This window comes from Ursus arctos, unplaced genomic scaffold (genome assembly GCF_023065955.2).
Source record: "Ursus arctos isolate Adak ecotype North America unplaced genomic scaffold, UrsArc2.0 scaffold_9, whole genome shotgun sequence".
Lineage (NCBI taxonomy): Eukaryota > Metazoa > Chordata > Mammalia > Carnivora > Ursidae > Ursus > Ursus arctos.
Genome location: NW_026623111.1, coordinates 68274653 through 68301687, shown reverse-complemented (window position 1 = coordinate 68301687; position 27035 = coordinate 68274653). Strand labels below are relative to the sequence as shown.

Sequence of the window (27035 nt, the reverse complement as noted above, 5' to 3'; positions counted from 1 at the left end):
CTTTTGGTGATTCTTGCTTCCTCTTTGTGTTTCTACCATTTATTAAAAAAAAAAAAAATGTGGTAACAGTCTCTTAGCCTAATTTCATTGTTATTTGTGATGAATGTAGTCTCCTGAAGTTAAAGGGAACTTTGGCAAATGTGTGGGCAAAGAGACTGTAAATGTTCCACTGGAAAATTATTTTGACCTCACAGCAAAACTTATATTTTCTGAGGCTTTGAGTTGTTTATTCAAGAATTACAATTTGACTTTTATTAAAGAAGAAATAAAAAAGATAAAAATGTATTGAGTGCCTCCTAGGTATCAGGCATTTTTACAACTATTATTTCTTCTAATCTCCACAAAACTGAATTAGATATTGTACTAGTCAAGGTTTTCCAGAGAAAGACAGGTAGAGTGTGGGGGCAGGGAGGAGAGATGGAAAGAATTGATTTATTATAAGGAACTGACTCGTGCAGTTATGGGTGTTGATAACTTCCATGATCTGCCTTCTGCAAGCTAGAGACCCAGGAAATATGTTGGTCTTACTAACTCTCCAGCCCTAGTCCAAAGGTCTGAGCACCCCAAAAACTGACGGAATACGTCCCAATCTGAGGGCAGGAGAAGACTAACATCCCAGCTCAAACAGTGAGACTGAGAGAACAAATTCTCCCTTACTGCACCTTCTTGTTCTAGTCACACCTTCAACAGATTAGATGAAGCCCACCCACTCTGGGAGGAGCACTCTGCTTTACACCACAGTTTACCAATTCAGATGCTGATCTCTCCTGGAAACCTCCTCACAGGCATACTCGGTAATGATGTTTAACCAGATGTCTGGGCGTCCTGCAGCCCATTTAAGTTGTCACAGAAAATTTACCATCACAGATGTTATCCCCATTCTAGATGGGGAATCTGAGGCTCAGAGGGTTAAGTAATTTGCCAAAGATTACATAGACGGCAACTGCTGGACCAAATTCAAATACATGTCTTTCTAACCCCAAAGCACCATTCTCCTTCTACTAAACTAGAGGTTCTCAGTCAGGGCACTTTTATCCTCCAGGGGATACTTGGCACTATCTGGAGACATTTTTGGTTGTCATAACTGGCAGGAGCTGAGGGACCTGCTATGAAATCTGATGGGCAGAAGTCTCCGGGATACTGCTAAACATCCTACATACTAGGAAGAATTACCTGCCCCAAAATGTTCATAGTGCCAAGAAAGAGAAACCCTGCGCTAAATTACCCTTTTTTCTGTATTTTCAGTTTCCTACTGCTCGTAGAATAATAATAATATGCTGATCTAAAACATAAATGACTGTAGTTCCATAAATGTAATAAATACTGGTTAAATGAATGAATGAATGTAAAATTCTGAATATAGAGGATGGAAACTGCATTTTTCAAGAGGATGGAATGCTTTTTACATTAGCATTCACTAAGAGAATAAAATATTTTAAATTATCATCAATAATAGAAATAGGAAATAGATAACCACTTATGTGCTTGAAGCATTAAATACTATAATATAAAATGTTTCATTTTGATGCAATAAAATCATACAATATATTTTCAGTGGGTTTAGTAGTTTAAGGAAAAAAGATAGCAGCAGGTTGTGGTTGATGAGATTCATAGAATTATCTCCAGTTTTAGAGCTATAAAATATTAGAGCTAAAGGATCATCAAGGTCATCTGCTTCATTGTTCATCTGTTAAGAAAATTGTATCTAGGAAAGGGTATGTGACCTACCCAAGGTCTCTTGGCCAGTGAAGGACAGTGTTGGAGCCCGAATTCAGCTCTCCTGACAGTTACATGTTTTTTTCATTCCAAGGTATTTTTCAATATCCCTGAAGTGTTAGAATTTGGGGTGTGGGGTGTGCTACATATTTTTATTTAAACACGTACTCCATTCAAAGGAAATTGAATTTCTATGTTTTTGCCTTGCTTAGACTATAAAAAGCATTATTGAAAGGGATTTTTTTATATCAAATAACCCAACCAACATTCTATGATAAGACTTTTTTTCCTCAACACAGAAAAATATATTTGCCATGTATGCAAAATCTTAAAGCTTAAAATATCAGAACTCTTTATTTAAAAATTCAAAGCGAATTCTGGATTTTTCCCAATACTGGCTTAGAGTTTTTCTTCCTGCCCTACGTCTTTGTGTAAGAGGTAAATGGAGATCTTTCTTTGCAAAGGAGCTGGGAAAGCACCAGCTCAGGAGCCAGGAAAGCTGGGTTCAAGCCCAGCTCCCTCTCTTAACAGCTCTCTGACCTCCAGCATGTCCGGTCAGAGCCTTTCTAGCCCTGTTTGCTATCTGCCACATCACGGAGTTGTTGCAAAGGTCAAATAAGATACCATCCCATTTGTAAATCTTTTTGGTAAACCCAAGGCACTTTGATAATATAAACTTCCAGTATTTGTTATACACCATTACTAGTTCTAAATAATGTTTATTTAAAGATATAAATAGAACACACATTCCATTGTTAGTACTCTGAATTTCTGAAGTTAGGGATAGTCATTTTCAGAGGGGTCCTTTAGAGGAATTAAATTTAGGTCTCCAAGCTGAGTACATGTTATTTTCATTAAAAATGGAATAGATTAGTTTATTTAAGGTGATATAAATTTACAAGTGATTTCAGTTTTCCCCCACACTCAATCTTTAATCTCCATTCTTCCCACACACACTTTTGCCTCGTCCAGGTGGCCCACCCTGCAAGGGTTGAATAATGGGATAGGTGAAAGTGTGTTCTTATTTTTTCTAACATGATAAGGAAGTCTGTGCCAGCACCTGTAGGCTCCTTTTCTTTAATAAAAACTTTTTTTTTAAAGATTTTATTTATTTATTCGACAGAGATAGAGACAGCCAGCGAGAGAGGGAACACAAGCAGGGGGAGTGGGAGAGGAAGAAGCAGGCTCATAGCGGAGGAGCCTGACATGGGGCTCGATCCCATAACACCGGGATCACGCCCTGAGCCGAAGGCAGACGCTTAACCTCTGTGCCACCCAGGTGCCCCTAATAAAAACTTTATTTGCTAATGAAGTTAGAACCAAAGACCCATAGTAATTCCTTTTGTCCTAGAAGAAGAAGTAGCAGCCGCAGCAGGAGTAGTTGTAGTAGTAGTGATGGAGATATAAATCAGATGAAGAAATGGAAATCATCTGATCAGTAAATGGAGTAGATGAAACGTATGCATATATCGCCACTCCCTGCAAAATTCCAGTATCATGATAGGAAAGGAAAAATAATAATATAAACTCACAATGACAAAGAAAAGAGGTGACAAAATAAAAGATAGCAGCAAATTTTTAGAATGTAGCAAGCAATTGGAAAAACAGGGAAAGCTTCGAATCTAAGGAATTTCAGAGAAGGATGCCATAAACAAGCCAGTCCACACTGCAGAACTCAGAAAAGTTTCAAGATTGGAGGTACCAGGTCATTCGGAAGTTGAGGCAAGGGTAGAGGTTGACATCAGGAGGATTGGTTGAAAGCCTCTCAGATAAACTGATGCCAGATTTTTCCTCATGCTGGCATTGCCCGAGGACTCCTCATTTCCCCCTAAACAGGAAAGGGAAGGTTATTCTCTGGTCCTGGGCTTTAGATAGGCACCGTGGAGGGTGGGATGGGATGCCATGCAGAAACCTGGGGACTAAGTGAGCATCAGTATATGCCTTGAGAGATTTCCAGTCCCTTCACTCCTTCGTCTCACAGAGTGTAACAGCCAAGCTTTTATCCCACCCCATGGGGTAGGAAGTATGAAAATCTTCCCTGGGAAGAAAAAAAAAAACTCCCCAAGGAAAAAAATCCAACAATGACTTTGAGGGCACCGCATCAAAAATGTTAGGTTACTGCCTCAGCCCCTCCATGGTAGTGCTCCAAGGTGACAAGCCCTGCCCAGGAAATGTCTAACTGGCTTTCTAGTGACTTGCTACAAAATATTACCACACAACCAAAGGCATTGCACATTCGAGAAAAGCTTTCAACATAAAAATCAAAGACCAAAGTAAACAAACCAGAAAAACAGGGATAATATGGAAACAGAAAATACAGGGTTCAGAGAGGGAAAAACATTTTTTTTAAGATTTAATTTACTTATTTGACAGAGAGACAGCGAGAGAAGGAGCACAAGCAGGGGGAGTGGGAGAAGGAGTAACAGGCTCCCCGCTGAGCAGGGAGCCCCACGCAGGGCTCGATCCCAGAACCTTAGGATCATGACCTGAGCCAAGGGTAGACACTTAACGACTGAGCCACCCAGGTGCCCCTCAGAGGAAATGTTTTAAATATTTAATTAATATCCTCAAAAACATAAGAGTATATATCACACTAATGAAAAAAGATGATAAAATTTAAAAGGGGGAACATCAGGAAATAAATATGTGAGCAAAATGTTTTAAAAATCAATAGTAGAGAAAAAAGATAAAATTGAGGAAGTTTCCCAGAATAATATAAACAAGATGAAAGAAAGGAGCAAAAACTGTAAGTAAATTAGAGAACCAACCCCAAAATTCTGACATTTAACTATTAGGAATTCCAGAAAGAAAATACAAAAAAAAAATAGAGGGACAAAAATTATCAAAGAATTAACATGTAAAAATTTCTCAGAACTGAAATATATGAATTTTCAAATTCAGTGGGCCTAATGAGAGCCTAAAGTAAATTTAAAAGGATCCAAACTAGGGTGTCTGGCTGACTTAGAAGAGTGTGTGACTTTTTTTTTTTTAAGATTTATTTATTTATTTGAGAGAGAGACAGAGAGACAGACAGAGAGAGTGAGCATGAGCAGGGGGAGAGGGAGAGAGAGAGAGAATCCTGAAGCAGACTCCCCAGTGAACATGGAGCCTGATGTGGGGCTCGATCCCAGGACCCTGAGATCATGACCTGAGCTGAAGTCAGGAGTCAGCTGCTTATCTGACTGAGCCACTCAAGCGCCCCGAGTATGTGACTTTTGATCTTAGGTCTTGAGTTCGAGCCCTGCATTGGGTGTAGAGATTTTAAAAATAAAAAATAATTTTTTTTAAAAAAAGGATCCAACCTAAGGCAGAGATTATAATATCTTACAATACTAAGAACACACATTAAAGCTGGAGGGGGGGGAGAAAACTTAAAAGCTTACATAAAGAAAAAAAAAACAATTCTCATTAAAAAAAATTGGGGAATAACCAACACAGGTATTCTTACTAGCAACACTGGAAACTAAAAGAAAATGAAACATGTTTTAAAATTATGAGAAAAAAAAATTGATCTAAAATTCTGTATCAAGTGAAGGATAAAATACTCATGTTTTCTTGATACACAAAGTCTCAAAACTTCTATCCCCTATATATTGTTTCTCAGGAAGCTTCTGGAGGATGTGCTCCATGAAAATAAGGGAGAACCCAAAAAAAAAAAAAAAAGAAAGAAAGAAAGAAAGAAAGAAAGAAAGAAAGAAAGAAAGAAAGAAGGAAAGAAAGAAAGAAAGAAAAAGAAAAACTTATGGGACCCCGGAAGTAAGAACTCAAACACAGGAAGAGAGCAAAGGGGATTCTCAGGGTGGTGGTGACTAGCAATCCCGATCCTGGAGGAAAACAGGGCGGCTGCCTGGGGTCACGTGGGGCAAGAAAACCAACACCTGGGAGGGATATCTCCAAGGGAAAAATAGGACTTGGGGATTCTCCTATGGGTTTGTTGTTGTTCTATTGTTGTCGTTGTTACCATATTAAAAGGAATTTTTAAATTTTGTTGGAAAATTTGGGAAGAATAAGTATACATGGAAAAGTACATTAAAAGAGGAGGCAGTTTCTAGGGCCAGACAAAACAAAATATTGTTCAAGAAATAAATGTAAGTATGATTCAACACAGGAAATTACTACTTGGCTCAGCTGTGAAAAATATACACATTGTTCATAAATGTTACATAGTGATTTAAATAAGAACTGTGATGTCATTATTTTAGGAAGAGAAGAGAGTGGGAAGGAGGAAAAGGGAATGTTTGTGCATGTGTGTGCATGCATGTGGTGTGAGTGTGAAGGGATAGTTGTTATAATATTAAATCAATAGAATAATTTTTAACATTAATATATTTTTAAAATATATGTATATTTTAAATGTCCATTTAAGCATTTGTTTTGGAATATTGAGGTAACCAGCAGAAGAAACTGTTTACTTTATAAACCTCAAAATATTATTTAAAGCTCTATGGATACATTTATGTATAAAAGATGGCAAAAATAATTTAAAAGAGTCATCTACATTTCTAGGAGATTCAGAGAATCTCTTTTAAAGAGAGATACTCCCGCAGGGAAATGTACACAGCCCACGCCTTTTAAGAGAATTCCCCAGGAGGCCAATTTACTTCGCCTCTTTGAGCCTCGTTTGCCATCATCTCTCAACTGAAAAAGTTCATTTGTAACAAACCAAACTCAAATTCAAAGCAAGTAACAGAAGGGAAAGAGACCAGGGGCAAATGCCAGCACTTCTTATAGAGGGAAGTCTCTACTCAGATCCAGCCAGCTGTTGCCAGGAAGACCCGCTGTTGCTAAGGGGCCCAGTGGTTCAAGAGAAACTGCAAATCTGGGTTTTTACATGAAACCTTTGGACTTTAAAATGCTAGTTTAAAATACACAGTGCCTACCAAACCAAACCTATCTGCAGGCCACCACCCACCCACAGATTGCCAGTGTGAGACCTCTAAATTAGATGAACACTGATGACTGCTTTAGGCAGTACAATGTCTCATTCCTGAAACCCTGCATTGAATGTATGGGTTTCTCCACCACCAAAGCGGCAGGTTGTTTTATCCCAACCCGACATACTATACTATTTCACTTTGTCACTTTTATCTTCACTGTGAACACTCACAAATCTTAAGACCCAAATCTGCATAGCGCCTTTATTCGAGGAAACACAGGCATAAAGAGAGTAGATTCTGCCAAGCACAGCTGGGCCAGAAAATCAAGGAGTCATTCTCACAGAGACATGATTGGGTAAAAAAAATGCCATTAATCCATCTCCAGACATGTGAGTCTACAAAGACAATAATCACCTTTAAATACAAAGATCAGTATCAAGCTCAATATTTGCTAAGAAGATTATCTTTTAATCTTTCACAAGGAAACTTTTACTAATTATCTTCTGCTGCTAATAATTATCTTCTTGGTTCACAGGCCTGGAAAACATGAAGACTGTGATTTTTTTCCTATATGTTTTGGGAACTGCAGCTGCAATCCCGGTAAATATCCTTTTATTCTGTTGTTACATCTCTCCTTCCTGACATTTAATTTAGGCATCCTGCATTCAGAAAGAAAATGTGTGCATATAGTGGTTTGAAATTATCTTTTTTATTTTAATATTATTTTTTCCAAGGCAGGGAATGAATGACTAGAAAAACTGAGATAAAATACTTTCTAAAACAATACTTCTTTCGGAACTATCAGATTCTACAAGATAGAATAAATCAAAAGCTGAAAATGTTGATTATCAGTTATTAGAAAGGGGATATGCCAGGGCACAAATGCCAAAGATAATGGGGAGAAATAAATTTTCATATGGAAGTTCATCACTTAGCATGAGAAATCCAAGAAATCAGTATGAGAGGTCTTGCGAGTACACACCCATACTCGAGCCGCATTTTCTTCAAGTTCGAATACATCCTGGCTGATCAATTCTGAGTCTGTAATAAAACGGGAACCAATGGGTTAGGGGCAGGAAATGGTATCATAATCATAAATCGGCTCCTAACTCATCCTTGGGGGTGATGGGGGTGGGGGTTGGGGGTGCTGTCCAAGCAACCATGTTGAAAATAGAACTAGAACATTTTTTTCCTTAACGATCAGATATACTGGCCCCACCATTCACACGGAAATAAACTGTCTGCACACAAATCAGAATCATTTGAGACCATGTCAGCAGCCTTGAAGTAACCTGAAAGTGTTTGTCGTTGTTGTTAATGGAGCCATGGCTTGGGTGATCATTTAGACGTCTCCCAGATGATTCATATCATCTGTAATCAAACCAAAGGATTCGTGCCTTTTTTTCTTTTTCGCCAAATAGAGGAATCAATCTCCTTTACATCGACGAAGTAATTTCTCTCATCCCTTCTCTTCCTCATTCTCTACTATGTCTAGGATTCTGTCCTTGCTTTTTGAATAGATGGTGGCTAACATTTGGTTGACAGATGTGTTAGCAAAGACAAACATAATGCCACCCAGACCAAGCAGTTCTTAGAAAACAAAATGTATGACAACACTGCTAGAGATTATGCTTAAGTAGCTGGAGCTACTCCAGCTGAAATTATACATTGTCCTCTGAAATTACGAAAGTGGGATAAATTATGTTCAGCGCAGAAAGAAGCTTCCACAGACCCATTGTTTTCTCCTAAAAATGTGTTTTGCCTTTGCAGCTGTTGCCGATATGTAAACAGGCATCAAAAGTGTCTTTCCACCAAATATTTGAATAACACTTCTACATAATAGACACATTTTAGATGTTTTCTCTTTAGGACAATTTGTTATGCAGGTCCAGTCAGATGCGAAAAAGCTAAATATCTTCTCGTAGGGTTCACCTATTAAAAATCTTGTGTCATTTTTCCCCACCTGCCTGAATTCTACAGAAGTAAGTGGTTCTATGTGGTTAGGATTCTAATTTCCAGAAGCTATGTTGTTATAGCTGGGTTTTTCATATGGAAGTTGATAATAATAATATTATTATTATTATATTTTATATTATATATTATAATATTATATATAATATATATAATATATAATATTATAATAATATAATATATTATAATAATACTAATAATAAAACAATTTGATTTCAGAAAATTTCTGAAAGAAGAAAAGCTGCCATGCTTTCTGTGCATTTCTTCCAGCTTAGGGAGACAGAGCAGAGGAAGAAGGGTGCAGAGAGGGGGAGCAGTTCCCCACCAATCAGCCTAAAATCTCCTCCTTCCATTGCCGTCCATGATGCCCCTGCGGGCAACCTGCCAAACTGGCCACCATTTTTTCTCCTTTCCCTTTTCTAAATGGCTTCTTTGGAAATTTTTTCAAATATCATTATGCCTTTTAGTTGAGAAGGTGATAAGAAGCAAGAGAGCAGACAGCATCTAAAATGAATCCCGTACTCCATGTCTTTCCTCATGTTACATAATCGGCACAACAGAATGTGCTAAAAAAAAAAAAAAAAAAACAAGTCACGCCTGGGTGGCTCAGTCGTTAAGCGTCTGCCTTCGGCTCAGGGCGTGATTGCAGGGTTCTGGGATTGAGCCCCACATCGGGCTCCTCCGCTGGGAGCCTGCTTCTTCCTCTCCCGCTCCCCCTGCTTGTGTTCCCTCTCTCACTGGCTGTCTCTATCAAATAAATAAATAAAATCTTTAAAAAAACAAACTAGTCAGTGCAAATAGAATCTGAGTTTTGTACGTATACCTAGATCTGCCTGACATCTGAGCATCCACAGCATCTCTCTAATAAAGATTTGTGGTGAATACCTGCTTATGGTATCAGACAGTTCACAGAGTTACCACTGTATGATACCACTGCTAGCAATAGTCATTTTTCACTTGGGTACATTTCTACAATTCACAAACTATTATATATGCATAAACTTATCTTGATATTTCTGCACACTTCACCTTGATAGATGACAGGGTAGAGATTCACAGTTTGTCAAATGACAGATAGATAGTTAATAACAGAATCAAGACTTGAAGGGAGATCGCTTCTCTCTAAGTCCAGTTGTTAAACATCTCCATCGTATATCACTGCTAGCTCTTCATCTGTGCCTTCAGTCTTGCTAGAAATAGAGCCATCCCTCTAGTTGAAATAATACTCCATATCTGTTCTTCTGTACTAGAATTAAGTGTACTGTTTCACACAACTTTTGAGTTAGTTCTACACTGAATTATTTTTTATTATAAGATTCTTGATGGATATAAGGCTGATTGTGTTAAGAAAACAAACAAATATTGAATAAAAAGTTTATACCTCTTCTGATAATTATCAGTAAGTACTTCAAAGTTAAGAAAATGTAGTGTTATATCCTTTGGTTAATTTGATTTGACTTTGACTTTCTGCTAAACAACAGTTCTCAAAATCATAAAGTATGAGTATTTTTTTTAAAGTTTGAAAAGTGCAGAAAATAATTCCAAAACTCAAAGATGACTTTTATTGAAATAATTTTTGCTCTAGTTTCACCCAGTCTCTGCATATTTAACTTTTCCTTAAATATGTTTGGGATTCTGTTTTCATTTAACATTATATAATCTGGACATTTGCTTGTATTCTTAAAAATTCTAGAGAGTATCTCTTAAGTGATATTATGTATGAAGCATTTTATTACTAATAATGATGATAATAAAAAAGTAACTAGAAATTTAAAACGTTAACATCTAGACATGAAGAACATGAGCCAATTTCTAATTTTTTCAGACAAATGCAAGATTCCTGTCTGATCATTCCAAACCAACCGCGGATTCCTTGAGCTCCATCCAACAGGCTGAAATATTAGTAACACCTAACAACACTGCAATCCCAATGTTAAGGGTTGAAGATGCAGAAAATGAAAAGGAAATTGCAGCGTCTATAGACCAGCCCAACCATAAGGTAAGAGTAACATGGTTACACTATTACAATTTTTAAATTTTCCAAAGGTCTCACTTTCAAAGCATAGTCAAGGATATCACCTCATTCTCACTTATCTCAGCTTAATTTTTTAAAAGACAATGATCACATCAACTGTCTCCAATCACCAGAAGAACTGTGAGAATGAGTTCTACACCTTTAGCCAAGGTGCTATATGAGCATGTCATTTCACAAAATTGGAATTCAGGTTCAACTTGTAGCTCTAGAATGAGAAGAACATCGTATATGAGTTTACCTGATATTATATAACGAAAAAGAATAATGAATATTAAGTGTTGGCTTATGAATTATAAGTATAATGTAGATATTCCATTATCATTTGTTTCAAAAGAGTAAACTTCTTTTGTTTTAAGGCTGAAAAATCTTCAGTACTAAAGTCAAAGGAGGAAAACCATGATCAGTCAGCAGATCAGGACCAGAGTTACAGCCCAGAGCTCGGATTACAGGATGAAGAGGAAAGTGAGAGTGACTTAAGTGAGAACTTGGAATATACACCATCTCAAGGTACATTGGACCTAAAAGAAGATATGGGTGAGCCTCAAAAGAAAAAACTCCCAGAAAACATTGATTTCCTTGCTCCTAACACTAGTTCCGTTGTAGATTCTAACCAACAAGAAAGCATCACAAAAACAGAAGAAGAACAGGAACAACCCATAAATGGTTTACACCCTCAGCTGAACGGGAGCAACAAACACAGCCAAGATGTAAGTGAACAAGGAAACCAAGAGCAGGATCCGAATATTCCCAATGGAGAAGAGGAAGGGGATGAAGAGCCAGGTGAAGTTGGTACCCACGACGATAACCAAGAAAGGGAGAGAGAATTTCCCAAGGAGCATTCTAACAGCAAGGAGGAGGAGGACAGCACCCAACCTGATGATGTTTTGGAAGAGTCCAATCAGCCAACTCAAATAAGCAAGATGCGGAAAGATGAATTTGAACAGGGTAACCAAGAACAAGAAGAGGATAGTTCCAATGCAGAAATGGAAGACGAAACTGCGTCAGAGATTAATAAGCACAATCAGGATGCTGAATGGCAGCGCCAAGAAGAAAAACCTGAAGTTAGCAGCAACCATGAGGAGATAGACAAGAAGTCTGTTCCCGAAGCTCTGCTTGTGGAGCCTACTGAAGATGGCGGCATCATGCCCAGAAATCAGGGAGCTAATGTTGATGGTGCTGATGACCCCAGACATGGCGCTAGTGATGACTACGAGTTCATCCCAAGTGAGGCCTTCGTAGAGGCTGACAGATCTCAGTCCATTTCCTACCACCTCAAATATGAAGAGGAAAGAGAAAGAACACGTGAGAATGGGAATGTAGATGCCAGCGAGCCTGGAGAACACCAAGGGGTGAGATCTTTATAATAATGCTTTTCCGATAGAGCAGTTAGCTTTATCAAGATATAACCATGACCTTTCTCTGTGCTCTCACAGTCTTCTGTGCCTATCTCTATCAGTACATTACTAAAATATATCAAAATTACTTCGTTTCCTCTGCATCTCCATCACTAGGCTAAAAGTGCCTGTTTTATTTGGGTTCCCCCTAGAAGCAGACCCTGCATTTTAGTACAGTTTATTTGAGAAATGCAGGGAAGAAAGAGGTGTGGGACGTGACGCGGGGAAGGGAAGGAAGCTAATCAAAGGTACGTCAGTAAAGTCACGTAAAGCATATTCCTCTGAATTCCCCCATTTGGAGAGCGAGGGAGCTGCGGCATTTATACACACTGAGAATGGCTAGGAGAGGTGTTAATTCCCCAGCACTTTCGGTGTGTCCTTGGAGCAGGCCAAAGAGATTGCCATGGTTTTTCAGGCAGAGAGATGCAGGTGCAGGCTGCTGAAAGTGGCTGGAGCTCACTAGAATGATAAACTCTGAAAGATCTGACAACTACCGCTCTAATGTCTTGAGAGTAGATGCCATGTAATGTTCAAGTTGAATCACCAATGTCTAGCACAATGCCTCTAACATAGTAAGAGATCCAGGAATGTCTGTTGATGTAACTATAAAGATTAAGAATGAAGACTTCAGCTACAGCTTTATTAAGCAAACCCACACCAAAACGGCCATCAGAAAACTGCAGCAGAGTGGGAGTTGGGGAGAAGTATATTGTTATTCATTGTTTAAACATTTGGAGCTTTTATGCAAAACGTCAGCAGCCACCCAGTAGGAGGACTTGACATAGCTTTTGGTGGCCAAAGTCAATAGTAACCTTGATTACTGAGAATTCTGCTGCCATTTTAAGGTAAGAGTTCTATTATACTTTAGAAACCTGGGGCACCTGGGTGGCTCCATTGGTTGAGCATCTGACTCTTGGTTTCAGTTCAGGTCCTGCTGTCAGGATCTTGAGATCAAGCCCCATGTAGGGCTCTGCACTCAATGTGGATACGCTTGAGTTTCTTTCTCCCTCTCCCTCTGTTCCCCCCACACACACTTTCTCCCTCCCTGTCTCTCTCTCTCTCTCTTTAAAATAAATAAATACATCTTGAAAAAAAAAAAGAAACCTGGTAAGAAACCTTTCTGAACAGCTTCATAGAGATTACTGATATAGTTCTGTTTTAACTGTGGAATCACATGATAATACTACATTTCTACTGTTTTCCAAAATCCAAATGGAAGGTTCCAACTTTGCTCCTTATGTTAGTTCCAACTTTAATTGAATAATCCCCAGAGATATAGCACTGAATCCAGTTGAAGATACAAATGGCTCCTGTTCTCAAAGGGTTACTGTCTATTTCCACAATTACGGCTGGTGTCTTTTTGAGATCTGAAATGATTTGGGCATGAAAAGCTTTGTGAAGGTGTGCACAGTGGAAATACAAATTAAGTAATGGCATTCCCCTAAAAAGACTTCAGCTTCTGCTCTTGTTATTATAAAGGCCAGGAAAGCAGAGAGCTCACCGAAAGAAGATGAACGTTCATATGAAGACAACAGAATGGTGCACGGTATTGGTGAGTACAGGCTTAAGCATGTGGCTTGTGACAGTATCAAGGAAGAAATGGAATGGTTACATTAGGCTCTCTCTGTTCCATCATTTGTCACTGCTTCACAGAAATTTCCTCTCCCAAATCCTCCTCAAGGAAGTGTTCTCATAAGTTGTTGACATTCTCTTGCACACATTTGATATACAACTGTGAGCAAATGTGTTTACAAACTGGAAGTCTTGTTGTAATACTAGTATGAAAGCTAGATTCTTCCTTTTTCCTAAATCCTTTTACTTCTGAGAAGAATTAATTCTACCTTATTTAATCTCAAATCCATAACTTACTAGTGAATGTAGACCTTGTATTTAATTCAGACCTAATTCCCAATTGCATACCCCAATCACAAACATTTTTAATTTCAACACAATAAAAATTTCATGGCTTATTTAACTTCTGACCAACTTGGACAACCTTGAATTATAGACTCCAGACTATGGCCATTGTAGGCAGGCCAAGAAGAGCTGTTTGTTCTTTTTAATTTTGTTTGTTCTTTGTTCTTTTTTAATTCCCAATTCAAACTGCACGGAAGATCTAAACTATTGTGTAAAACAGTCTGATGCCAGAGGGTCCCATCTGAACATTAACATGTCCATTAAAATGGTTTCTAATATTTTCCCAAATTTTCTCTCATTAATGCAAACAGAGCTAATTATCTGGATGAATTTGAGGTTGCATACTCAGTTCAGCTTTGCTCATGCTTCCTGTTCAAACTTTTCTGTTAGATTCTTGCATAAACTTCCAGTGTAAAAGAGGACACATCTGTAAGGCTGACCAACAGGGAAAACCCCACTGTGTTTGCCAAGATCCAGTGACTTGTCCTCCTACAAAACTCCTTGACCAAGTAAGTATCTACAAAAGGGTCTCTAAGGGGCCCCAAATAGTTAGTGATTTGAAAGAAAGTGGTTTGCAATTGAAATAGTTGGTTAAAAAAAAAAAAAAAGGCAAATGTCCAGGTTATCATCTAATACTTGAAATAATATTGAATGGGAACAAATGCCAGCAAAAACAAGGAATTTCAGTTGTGCCCTAAATACATAATAATGGCGTTGATCTTCAGAACTTATTTTAAAATTCACCATATCCTTGGAACATCTGCAGTTTGCATTCTACCAAGCTTATCTAGAGCTAAATTGTCATCACCATGGGTATAATTTAGTTGATTTTTCTTTCTTTTTTTTTTTTTAACCAAATGGGACAGTTTTCATTTTAATAACTTCACTTACCTGACCACATCATTGGCACAGTTGATCAGTCAGCCTACGAGCTTTAAGGAGCAGGGTCTTTCCCCAATGTACATTCAGAAATATGAGCTTTTTCTCGTGCTTGTCTGTCCTAGGTTTGTGGCACTGACAATCAGACCTATGCTAGCTCCTGTCATCTGTTTGCTACCAAGTGTAAACTGGAAGGGACCAAAAAAGGGCACCAACTACAGCTGGATTATTTTGGAGCCTGCAAATGTAAGATTCCACCACTATTCCGCCAACCACCATTGCTGAGAGGATTCGGGGTGAATCTCTGAATAATATAGAGACATCTCATACATGCTGATAGAAAAGGGCTAATGTAGTTCTGAACCTAGGATGCTCACTAAAATCTACTGGAGAGACTTAAAAAATAAAAGAAAAATGCCCAGGCTTTAACCATAAGAGACTCATTTAATTGGACTGGGTTGGGACTTTGGTATTGTTTTTTCATTTGTTTGTAAAGTAACCTAGACAATTCTAATGCGCAGCCAGGGTTCAGAACCACTATGATAATGCTACCACTTAATAACTGAGACAAATCATTGGAATTTTGCTAAATTACTTGTCCTCTTTCCAATGTATCTTAAGCCTCTGCCAAGAAGTTTTATAACAATATATCCTTCCAGAAGTTTTCTGAATTTTCTTCCTTCCACAAGATACTCTCAATTGTGTTTGGATCTCCTTATCACTAAGTAATTCTCCACATCAGCCGTGCTCACTAATATTTCCAGTTCTCCTCTCCTTCCTGACACACAAGAATATTAAACTTGTCAGCCCTCTGGATGTTAATTGTGGCCATATGAGTTTCTTTGTTCGATGAAAGTTCAGCCCAAAGCACCCATGTGAGTTCTGGGCAGATGTATTTAAGAGCTAGTGTATGGTCGTCTGCGCTCCCTCCACCTTGTGTGGAGATGGTGGTGTCTCATGAGCCCGAGCCCCAGAGAGACCGCCAGGAGCAGAGCCCTCCTGCCAACTTGTATTGGACTTGAATGTCCAACACCGCGACTGTAGTTACCACTGCTATATAGTACATGTGAAAGTTGCTCAAAGAGTAGATCCTAAAAGTTCTCATCGCAAGGAAAAATAAAAATGTTTGTGACTGGATGAGGTGATAACAGCTAACTTATTGTAGTAGTCCTAGCACAAAATATGGATGTCAGCCATTATGCTGTACACCTTACACTTACACGGTACCACATGTCAGTTACATCCCAATAAAACTAAAAAAAAAAACAAAACAAAACCCAAAACTTTTGTTCTTTTAAGCCACTGAGATTGAACAGTATTTGTTACCACAGCATAATCTAACTTCCACTTTTATCATTTTTCTCCTAATAAAGAGTTCTTGTGTCCTCCACCTCTAAATGCCAACTGTCTGATTCTAGGGCAGTGGGTCTCAGCCCTGCCTGTGTATCAAAATTATCTTTGGAACTTTTAAAACATCCTGATGCCCAAGTTCCGCTCCAAACCAATCAAACCAGAATTTCTTGGAATGGAAGCCGTTATCTGGTATGTTTTTAAAACACACTGGGCAATCTTGTTGTGCCACCAGGGTTAAGGACACTGTCGCGACAGTAGGCAGGACGGTGAGGGAGCTTTCGGTCACTGGATGTTGTTAGGCTTCCTATTATGACGACTTGCCATAGGATAGGAGTGGGACCCAAAGATTAAAATCTCTTTTCTTTCCTCTTGGAACAGCTATTCCTATTTGTACAGACTTTGAAGTGACTCAGTTTCCCCTAAGGATGAGAGATTGGCTCAAGAATATCCTCATGCAGCTTTATGAGCCGAACCCTGAGCACGCTGGATATCTAAATGAGAAACAGAGAAACAGAGTAAGTTATCCGCAGCTCAGCTGCCTAAGTGTCTGTCTACAGGCCTGAGGGAAAAGGACATGTGTGTTGGGGGAAGAGAGGCCTACCTCCCTCTGCATATCAGCAAGAGCCCACTTTGCCTCCCCCCACCTGGTAAGTTCATATGTATTAACAGATCAGTAGTGGTCACCACTCATGCCACAAGGTTTGAGACATGGCCAAGCCACCCCATTCCTACTCAAAGGGCAGCCGCCTGAGCAGGGACTCTTTAACTCGTGCCCTAGAGCAAGCCCTGGTCGGACAAAGTGAACCTCAATTCAGCATTTCTCCGTTTAGGCCCAGACATATTACTTAAATTTAAACATCTTTTTTGCCCTCATAGGCCAGACAGATTCATGATGTAAGAGAAGTCCCTTACTTGCAAAGTCAGTAATATATTAAGATTTAAAAGTTTAGGATATTTATTCCAGAAGTTCTCAGGGAAAATTCATTCATCAAATAGCTATTGAGTACACCTCTGGTATCTGGAATTGATACAGGAGCTGGGGATACAGCAATGAGCCAAACAAAAATCTCTGCCTTCGTGAGCTTGCATTCTAGGCAGAGAGACTCTGAGCAAATGTGTGTGTGTGTGTGTGTTCAGATGTATATATTTATATACATATATACATGTTGCAAATATGAGCACATATGCAATATATAAACATATAAATAAATATGCAAATATATATAAGAAAAGTCAGATGGAATGAAACATGCTATGAAGAATTAAACAAGAAGGAAGCTGTGAATTAACTGTGTCAAATGCTGTCTACAGGTTGTAAGATGAGGCTGAGTTGGCCACTGATTTGACATGTGGTGGTCACAGGGTTGATCTTGACAGAAACTGTTTCTGCAGAATGGAGAGGAGAAAAGCCTGAGTGGACAGGGTTCAAAAGAGAATAGGAGAAAGGATGTGGAAGCAGCAAGTATAGACAGTATTTTCAAGGCATTTGCTGTAAAGATGAAGAGTGAAATGTGTGCAGCTGGAGGGGAATGTGAGTTCAGGAGTCCCACCTACCAGTGGAAGAGGGTGGAAGAGGTTTGTTTGCCTCTGGTAATAACCCAGTAAGAAGGAAGAACTAATGAGAGGTAGAAAAGTTTCCCGGCTGCCATAGGGTATTCTTGAAGAGATGGAAAGGGGTAGGCTCCTGAGCACCAGTGAAAGGCTGGGCTTGTATTTCGAGCACGATAAGGAAGTTCATCCATGATAACAAGGAGGGAGGTGAGTGGGTGTGGCCATGGGGATGAGTAGAAGTTCTGTTCTAACTGCATCCAGTTAGTTCATGGGTAACATCACAAGCTGAGAGTTTTGTCTGAATTGCCCAGAAATAATTCCTGTCCTCTCTCTTTAATACATCATCATGAAAACCCTGAGAGCATTAGATACAGAACAGGGACATTTTAATGGGGGTGGACAAGTGGTGTCACACCACGGCTAGACTGATTGTGAGCAGACACTGGACAGAAATACACAGAGAACTAAGAATGGAGTGTGCCAATGGGGGAAAAGCAAGACTTTTTACTAACTAACCAATAATTTTGCTTGGGTCAGGCCAGCCCCTTTCACTAAAACCGTCTCCTATTGTGATGAATAGTACCTGGTTAAAAGAAAGATCAAAAGAGACTTAAATCTCTTCTGAAACACAGGTTGTTGTTGTTTTGTTTTGTTTTGTTTTAATGTTAGCTGTTATTCTCTGTAGAAATAGGAAAGTCTATAGTGTTGATTAGAAAGTATTTCATTAGGGGCGCCTGGGTGGCACAGCGGTTAAGCGTCTGCCTTTGGCTCAGGGCGTGATCCTGGCGTTCTGGGATCGAGCCCCACATCAGGCTCTTCCGCTATGAGCCTGCTTCTTCCTGTCCCACTCCCCCTGCTTGTGTTCCTTCTCTCGCTGGCTGTCTCTATCTCTGTCGAATAAATAAATAAAATCTTTAAAAAAAAAAAAAGAAAAGAAAGTATTTCATTAGGTCTCATATGATGGTCTGGGCTTATTTTCCTCTGTCATGTCACTATTACTCTTTAAGTAAAGTTTAGCAAGTGATAATTCCATTACACATGTCTGATTCCCTGATGATTTTCTCCCTTCCTAATCCCAGGTCAAGAAAATTTACCTGGATGAAAAGAGGCTCTTGGCTGGGGACCATTCCATTGACCTTCTCTTAAGGGACTTTAAGAAAAACTACCACATGTATGTGTATCCTGTGCACTGGCAGTTTGGTGAACTTGACCAACATCCTATGGACAGGTAAAAATTCTTTATCTTCCCGTTACTAGATCATCTCTCCGATATAATGTCTTAGTTATCTATACAAAGATAATTCTAAACAAATTTAGGAAGTTTCCCAGCTCTGATTTAGAACACTGAGATGCCAAACAAATGTGGTTGGGTGTCTAAACACAAAACTGCTTTGAAAAGAACAGAATATGGCCACACCACAGTTCCCAAGTTTAAGTGTTAGGACCTAGCCTGCAACAGAGACTCCTTCAATTCTTTCTCATTCTTGATCCTAAATTTCCCAAGATAATCTGATTGGCCCAACTTGGGTCAAGTGCCTACACCTGGAACAATCAGGTATGGTCAGTGGGTAAGAGCCAGGTTGTACAAACATGATGGCTGGTGGGGGCATCCCTATAAATTTAAGGTGGGGGGAGGATACTTCCCCGTGAGGAAGGAAACCTTGTGACATCCCAAGTGCTGTCTCTTACCCATAGATAGTTTATTTCATTTGCAGTTTTTCATGAGTGTACTATTTATTTGGCATACTTAGCAATCTTGTGGGAAAATGCCATGGTTATCCTAAAGTTAGCTTTGGTACGCAAGCTACTCGTTAACATACTACCATTCACTTTATGGCAGAGTCCTGACCCATTCTGAGCTCGCTCCTTTACGAGCATCTCTGGTGCCCATGGAACACTGCATAACTCGCTTCTTTGAGGAGTGTGACCCCAACAAGGATAAGCACATCACCCTGAAGGAGTGGGGCCACTGCTTTGGAATTAAAGAAGGTAAATTCATCATCAGCCCAGGGAGAGGGGTGTCCTTTTCTCCAGCAGAGCCCCATGTCCCTAACCTCCTAGAGAGATCCTGCTGCATCCTCAGATTGAAACCTCAAGACAGCAAGGTGGCAGCCCCGCAGGTAGGACTCCCTCGGTACACATGCTGTCATCACAAGGTTATTTCCTACTTCCCTCACGATACTCTTTTCTCAAAGGGTAACAAGTGGGAATAACTACACTGAGCTCTTAGCAGTTGGCCAAACCAAAGAAAATGGTATCAATCCAGAGAGTTGTGCCAAATGTCAGAAGGCTACCCTTCAGAGAAAAGAAGGATGTTATATGCTTTCTTAACCTGGGTATTGGTCCAAACTTCTAAAAATCGTATGTAAGGAGTAAAACAGCAAGTCTGATTCTGCCAGTGGGAGATGTCAGAAAAATCTTAAAATTCATTACGGATGCACTAAAGATTGGGCTTCGTATCACAAGTTGTGTCCAGATACTGTGCCTTTAATCCATGACTGTATCTTCAATGACAAAAATAATAATAGTGATAATGATAAAGTAATAATAATAATTTAATTATTATTATAGGGTTCTTTCTTTACTCCTGGGATAGAGGAACTTAACTTTAGACATTTGTTTTTCTAGGTTATGTCTTAATGTACTTCCTTTTATTTTCCTAAGTTAAAGCTGATTTTTATGAGCAAGCATGTTTTTAATAATCAAGATTTGAAAGATATTCAGAAAATGAGCAATCAGAACTGCTTGCACAATGTAAATCAACAGTAAACATCGTGGTCTTCTGCATGGGATTGCTCACAGCACAGCATCTTGTTTCCTCCAGAGTGAGCGATCAAAGAGAAAATAGAGAGTGAGAGAATCCAAGACTGAAGCTATAATGTCTTTTATAACCTAATCGCAGAAGTGACATACATTACTTCTGCCATGTTTGTCGATCAGACAGACACCCCTGCTGTAATGTGGAAGGTGCTCGTGGAGGCTGGTTATGACAGACTGTTTAATCCCTGTGAGCATTGATAGGAAATTAATGAGCTATTAAGACAGAGACCTGCATAAATAATACCAATTGCCTTTCTAATATCTATTCTATAAGCACAGGACTTATAAATTCAAATATACTCCTAAAAATGGCTCAAGTGTCTTTTCTAATTCCCATGTTAAAAGGGACAAAATTTGAGATCTAGCAATTTTTGGGTGGAGTCTTTAGGTTTTCCACATAAGGTATCATGTCATTTGCAAAGAGTGAGAGTTGGACTTCTACTTTGCCAATTTGGATGCTTTTTATTTCTTTTCGTTGTCTGATTGCTGAGGCTAGGACTTCTAGTACTATGTTGAACAGCAGTAGTGAGAGTGGGCATCCCTGTTATGTTCCTGACTTTAGGGGAAAAGCTCTCAGTTTTTCCCCATTGAGAATGATATCCGCTGTGGGCTTTTCATACAGCCACTCTGAAAAACAGTATGGAGGTTCCACAAGAAGCTAAAAATAGAGCTACCCTACGACCTAGCATTTGCAGTACTAGGTATTTACCCCAAAGATATAGATGTAGTGATCTGAAGGGGCATCTGCACCCCACTGTTCATAGCAGCAATGTCCACAATAGCCAAACTATGGAAAGAGCCCAGGTGTCCATCGACAGATGAATGGATAAAGAAGAGGTGGTATACATACACAATGGAATATTACTCAGCCATCAGAAAGGATATTACCACTTACATCAACGTGGATGGAACTGGAGGGTATTATGTTGAGTGAAATAAGTCAGTCAGAGAAAGACAGTTATCATACGGTTTCACTCCTATGTGGAATATAAGAAATAGTGCAGAGGATCATAGGGGAAGGGAGGGAAAACTGAATGGGAAGAAAACACAGAGGGAGACGAACCATGACTCTTAACTATAGGACACAAACTGAGGGCTGCTGGAGGGGAGGTGGGTGGGGGTGGGGTATTTGGGTGATGGGCATTAAGGAGTGCATGTGATGTGATGACCACTGAGTGTTACATGCAACTGATGAATTACCAAACTCTACATCTGAAACTAATGATGTACTATATTTTGGCTGAGTTTTAATTTTTTTTAAAAAAAGGACAAAATATACCCAAGTACAGCCACCCCACTCCCTCCACTGCACCATTATCAAGAGGGGGGAAACTTAGCTGGGACAGGACGTATTTATGTATGCCCTTTTATATGGCACTTGATTTTAACAGTGATCAAATTGGAAGAGAGGCCATTTATTTAAGGAAACCAGTTGTGTTTTACTGTTCTGAAACTTCTGGCAGCTCTTCAGCTTGTAGTCTCACTCAGGCTCAGTGCTGGGCAGTTGTCTGGGAGGAGCAGGAAGGACTTAGAGTTCAGTGACTCGAAAAGCTCCTAATGATCTTGTTTGTTCACTGTGGTTTGGCCATGATTACGTTATTTTGAAGAAGGGAAAGAATTATCACATAGTAAACCAATAAAACAGATATTTAATATTCAGTCAGAATAAGTAAACAAGTTACTGCTTTGGGATGTAGCTAGGGAAAACAAAACAAAACAAAATATTTCTAAGTATGTCCTTCCTTCTCTCATGGCTGAGAAATCCACAGAAGGACAAGATAAATTTTAGCCAATGTTTTCCTGAATTTTAACAGACTTTTATCTGAGCTGGATGTACTCAGCTATTCCAGCTCTGTCATTAACTAGCTATGTGAATTAGGGCATACCACTTAACCTCAGCAAGTCTCATTTTCCTTATGTCTAAAAATGAGGTTTAAGTAAAAGGTAGAGGAGTCTTATCTATTTAGTGCCCATGACATACCATGTATCTACATTAATCTTTAGAAGAAACTTCCAAGTGAGACCAAAACAGCAAACAAGTCAAATCATGCACGTCCTGCTAAGCCAATTAAAGACATTATCCTTAGAGTACTGGAGGATCATGTTTTAAACAAGGGAGTGATTTCACTAGATTTGTATTCAAGAAAGATTCTTTTGGTTACATTGCGGAGAAGCCCGAGAAGAGTTGAGAGGACGTGTGGTAAGTTCAGGCATAGTTGATGAGAACTTGAACTAGGACAGTTAACCATGGGGAAAAAGAAAAGGAAACCTATTCAAGATATATTTGAGAATATAAACATATTCAAGATAAGACAATGTTTGCTAGGAAATATGTGGGGGCAGGGAGCAGACAGTAGAAGACTGAGAGAATGAGAAGTATGACAATTAGTTTCCCTGCTCAGGCCAGGTAGGTAAACAGAGGCATGGAGGTAGTAAACACAAGAACAGAAGCAGGTTTTGGGAAGATGGTAACTTCCATTTATGACATATTGAACTTTTAAGTACGTGGGAGACAATGTGCAGTTGATAGGTGAATATACATGGGTCAGCTTTTCAAGACAGCATTTTGGAATTTAAGTACATATTTGAGGATTATGAGTATACAGAAAGTAACTTGGACCATAGAAGGGAATTACTTTTCCAAGAAAAACGTGTTGAGTTACATGGAAGAGGCTCTAGGGTTGAACACCAAGGAACTACAACATCTGGATGATAGAGGAGGAAGAAGGAGCTCACGAAAAAGAATGAAGAGTCTTCTGAAAGGAAGGAAAAGAACAGGACAGTGCCTTGTCAAAGGAGGTGTTCGAAGAGGAGGAGGAGATCCGTGCCAGATGCTGCTGAGATGTCAAGTAAGATAAAAGACTGAGAATACTCCTTTTACACAGAACTAAGGACGTCCTGGGTGGCCTTAGTAAGAGCAATTTTGGTGGAATGATAGAGATGGAAGCCAGATTCTATAGGGTGAGAAAGAATAGATGAGAAATTGTGAAGAATGGCTGTTTGAAGGCAGCAAAGAGCTAAAGAGGGATATAAAGTTGAGGGAAGCATTTCTGGGAATAAAGTAAACTTGAGCACTGACTCATTCATTCATTCAACAGATGTTTGCTGATGGTCCACGAAGTGCCGGGCACTGTTCTCAAGGCTGGATATGCAGTGTATTTAAATGCTAATAGGAAGGGCCCAGTGAGGAAGGAAAGGTTGAGGATATAAGAAAGAAAAGCAAAAGAGGAAAATTAGGGGAGAATTTCTGAGGTCAGAAGAGATCCTGGGCACAGGCCGAGGATTAACCTAAAGTCAACAGGAAGCACATCTCTCATCCAAACAACAGAAAGAAGACAAAAAATATGAGCACAACGATAAGTCAATTTAAAAGTAATGAGACTAAAATGTCCATTTAACAAATGATGCCATTGTTCAAAAAAAATATGCCAAAGTTTATAATTTTTCCTATTCTTGGGCAGAGACTTCTATTGGGCAGGAAAATTACCTGGCGTCCCAGACGGGATGGTGGTTTAGTAGGCTTCACGTTCATCTGCTTAGGTGTTTGTTCAACGGTTATTGAGTGAGGGTTGGCCATACTGGGAGGACTGGTCTTATATCCCCTAAAGGATGCTGTTTTCTTCCGTAGGCGTGGCAATAATTATGTGGTTGGTGGGGCAGTGAGGTGGCTCAGTCCGTTAAACATTTGACTCTCAGTTTCAGCTCAGTTCATGACCTCAGGGCTGTGAGATCGAGCCCCGGGTTGGACTCTGCACTGGCTGTGGAGGCCGCTCACGGTTCTCTTTCCCTCTTCCTCTGCCCCCCCCCCCCCCGACTGTGGTGTGCGCATTCTCTCTCACTGACTCTCTCTCATGCACACACAAAAGATAATAATTACGTGGTTAGAAATTTGATTTAATTGGCACCACACTTCTACTTATTTCTGTTATATTTTAACAATCCTTAGAGGTTAGTATACTTGGCACTTTCTTGGCTAGGCCCCCATCAGTGCTTCTCAACCCTACATTACAACTACCAATGGAGCTCATTAGCCCATCCCTGGAAGTTCTGATTCAGGAGGCCAGGGGTAAGGCCTGAGGGTGTATCTTTTTTTTTTTTTTTAATTGAGGTATAATTGACACGTAATGTTACATTAGTTTCAGGTGTGCAATATAGGGATTCAACAAGTCTGTATGTTACCATTATGCTCACCACAAGTGTAGCTACCGTCTGTAGCCATACAAAGCTATTACAATAAATACTCTTGACTACACTCCTTACACTGTGCCCTTTATCTCTGTGACTTATTCATTCCATAACTGGAGGCCTGTACTTCCCACTCCCCTTCAGCCATTTTGCCCATCTCCGCACTCCCTCCCCTCTGGCAACCATCAGTTTGTCTCTATTTCTGCTTTTTGTTTGTTCATTTGTTTTGTTTTTTAGATTCTGCATATAAGCGAAACCATATGGTATCTTTGTAAAAGCTTCACAGGTGATGCTGATGCCCTACCAGGGTTGAGAACCAGCCTATAGTCTTACTAGATGGTTTCTCTAATCCCCCAGCTCTGACATTATTTATTTATATTACTGCTCTGGCTATTTTCTAAAAGTGTGTTTTGATTTGTTTTTGTTTTTCACAGAAGACATAGATGAAAATCTCCTGTTTTGAATTATGATTTGAAAGAACTCATGCATTCCAGCATCCTCCTGTGTTTCTGGCCACTCCTGAAAATATATGCAGCCACAATACTTGTAGATTTAAATATAGCAAAATGTTTGCATGTCTGAGAAGACAATGAGAGTAATTGCTTGCTAACAGTGTATGCACCAAGCATTTAACATTAACTTTGGAAATAAAACTTTAAATAAAGTCAACATATGCAAAATACTGTGTACTGTTTGTGAACAGGAGTTTAACTCATCACTCTCTGCATCCATTTGTGAGATACTTACTAACTATAAAACTTGAAGAAAATACTACATTCATTTTGTTCATAATATCATGTATACTTCCAGAAAATGGAATAATGCTCTTTTGTTTTTAATGTGTGTTATTTTCAGTATCTTAATATTCTAATAAAAATCTAAATGCTGACTCAAGTTTATTTCCAGTCATTTATTTAAACAACTATATGTGAAAGACCAACTCAGGACTCACACTTCAAATCAAATTATAATTGTGCTTCCTAGACCCTACTACTTTAAAAAGAAAAAAAAGTGTGAGTTTGGTTAGGGAGATGTTTCCTATGGGAAACAAATATTCAGTTGCTAAATGGTAGATGCTTATTAATGTCCTTTGTCGTAATGTAAATTTAAACAGAAAAAAAAATTCAAATGCTTTCTATTAAGTTCAATTTAAAATACGGATGATTACGCACTGCTCAGTACAACTAATTCTAACTTGCGTGCACTGTCCATGTGTGTTGAGGAAAGGGGGGGCCTGCCAAATGTCTACCCATTTCATGTCTTCAAAATAAAAGTAAAGATAACACAGACAGTAAAAAACTCTGAAGTGTCTTAATGTCCAATGTGGTCAGAGATAAATATTACTACTGTAAAGAAATCAGTCGTAAGAGAAAATTGGTGTTTTCACTTGAACTCTTCTTTGATAACTATTAATACAGTAAAGGCTAGATTGCAAAAATAATAAGACAGCATAATAGAGCTTTTTCTAAGGTCTGAACCAAGGTAGTAAAAGAACCTGTCACCTTCTATATTCTACTGAACAATATTTAAAAGAAAAGGAAATGTTTTTTGTTACATATTTTCCTATCTGAAATGAAAGATATCAATGCAATTGTCTGTATTTTTTTTAAATAATCAAAAATGTGTTGTTGTGGTTGTTAAGAGCTTTGTCTGTTGTAGTCACTGAGAGAATGTGCCCCAAGGAATTTCATCTGAAGGAACTTATGGAAAAGTTTGCTTTTTATCAGAATGATATTATCTGATTAACTTCAAAATTGTATCATCTCTTTTCTTAGCTCTGTCAGTCACTTGTTCTTAACCAGATCATAGCACACCAGTCATTTCTAATTAATTAAGTTCAATTTGATTAATCAAAATCTAAGTATTATATATAATTTTTTCCAACTAGAGAAATAATCTTAAAAATTATTCCAAAATTCAGAAAGTTTTATGTGTGACTGCAAAGAAATATCATGAGAAGTCTTAACTAATTACAGTTATAAGTTTATGAATTGGTTAAGGACAGTGAAATTATATTTGAAGGTATTAATTAGAACTAAATTACCACTTTAAATGTTTTAGAATAGTGAAAAGTGATTTTAATTATAAGACACTACCTGTTTATTTAAAATGTTTTATTTGAAAATAAGTTCATTTTGGCATGACAAATATGATTTAAGAATAGAAAATTTTAGAGCCTTACATTTTCTGTCCACTAAGTCTCCCTTGTATATTGCTGCCCTAGATGATACATTGTAGACGTACTTTACTCTTCTTGGTGGTCACAATTTTTAATTGTGGTTTGTTTGTGATAAAGACATTGCTCTAATCCTAACCGAGGAGATGAAGTTATTTACT

At 38.8% G+C, this 27035-nt stretch overlaps 1 protein-coding gene across 6 annotated transcripts in view; it reads left to right on the top strand.

Moving 5' to 3' along the window:
- Positions 1-25592, top strand: part of SPARCL1 (SPARC like 1) — a 46049-nt gene extending 20457 nt beyond the window's left edge. The window contains exons 2-12 of one of the 6 annotated variants that reach the window (XM_026509759.4): positions 7129-7193; positions 10390-10563; positions 10956-11106; positions 11203-11948; positions 13473-13545; positions 14301-14419; positions 14915-15035; positions 16521-16657; positions 18773-18921; positions 19534-19682; positions 25133-25592. In XM_026509759.4, coding sequence (XP_026365544.1) covers positions 7140-7193; positions 10390-10563; positions 10956-11106; positions 11203-11948; positions 13473-13545; positions 14301-14419; positions 14915-15035; positions 16521-16657; positions 18773-18921; positions 19534-19682; positions 25133-25161 — 1902 coding nt within the window. In that variant the 5' untranslated portion in view covers positions 7129-7139 and the 3' untranslated portion in view covers positions 25162-25592. Of the gene's footprint in view, positions 1-7128; positions 7194-10389; positions 10564-10955; positions 11949-13472; positions 13546-14300; positions 14420-14914; positions 15036-16520; positions 16658-18772; positions 18922-19533; positions 23733-25132 lie in introns of those variants that run through there. The other 5 variants (XM_026509758.4, XM_048211917.2, XM_057309908.1 and 2 more) reach the window with 5 other exon arrangements.
- The last annotated feature ends 1443 nt before the right edge of the window (positions 25593-27035 follow it).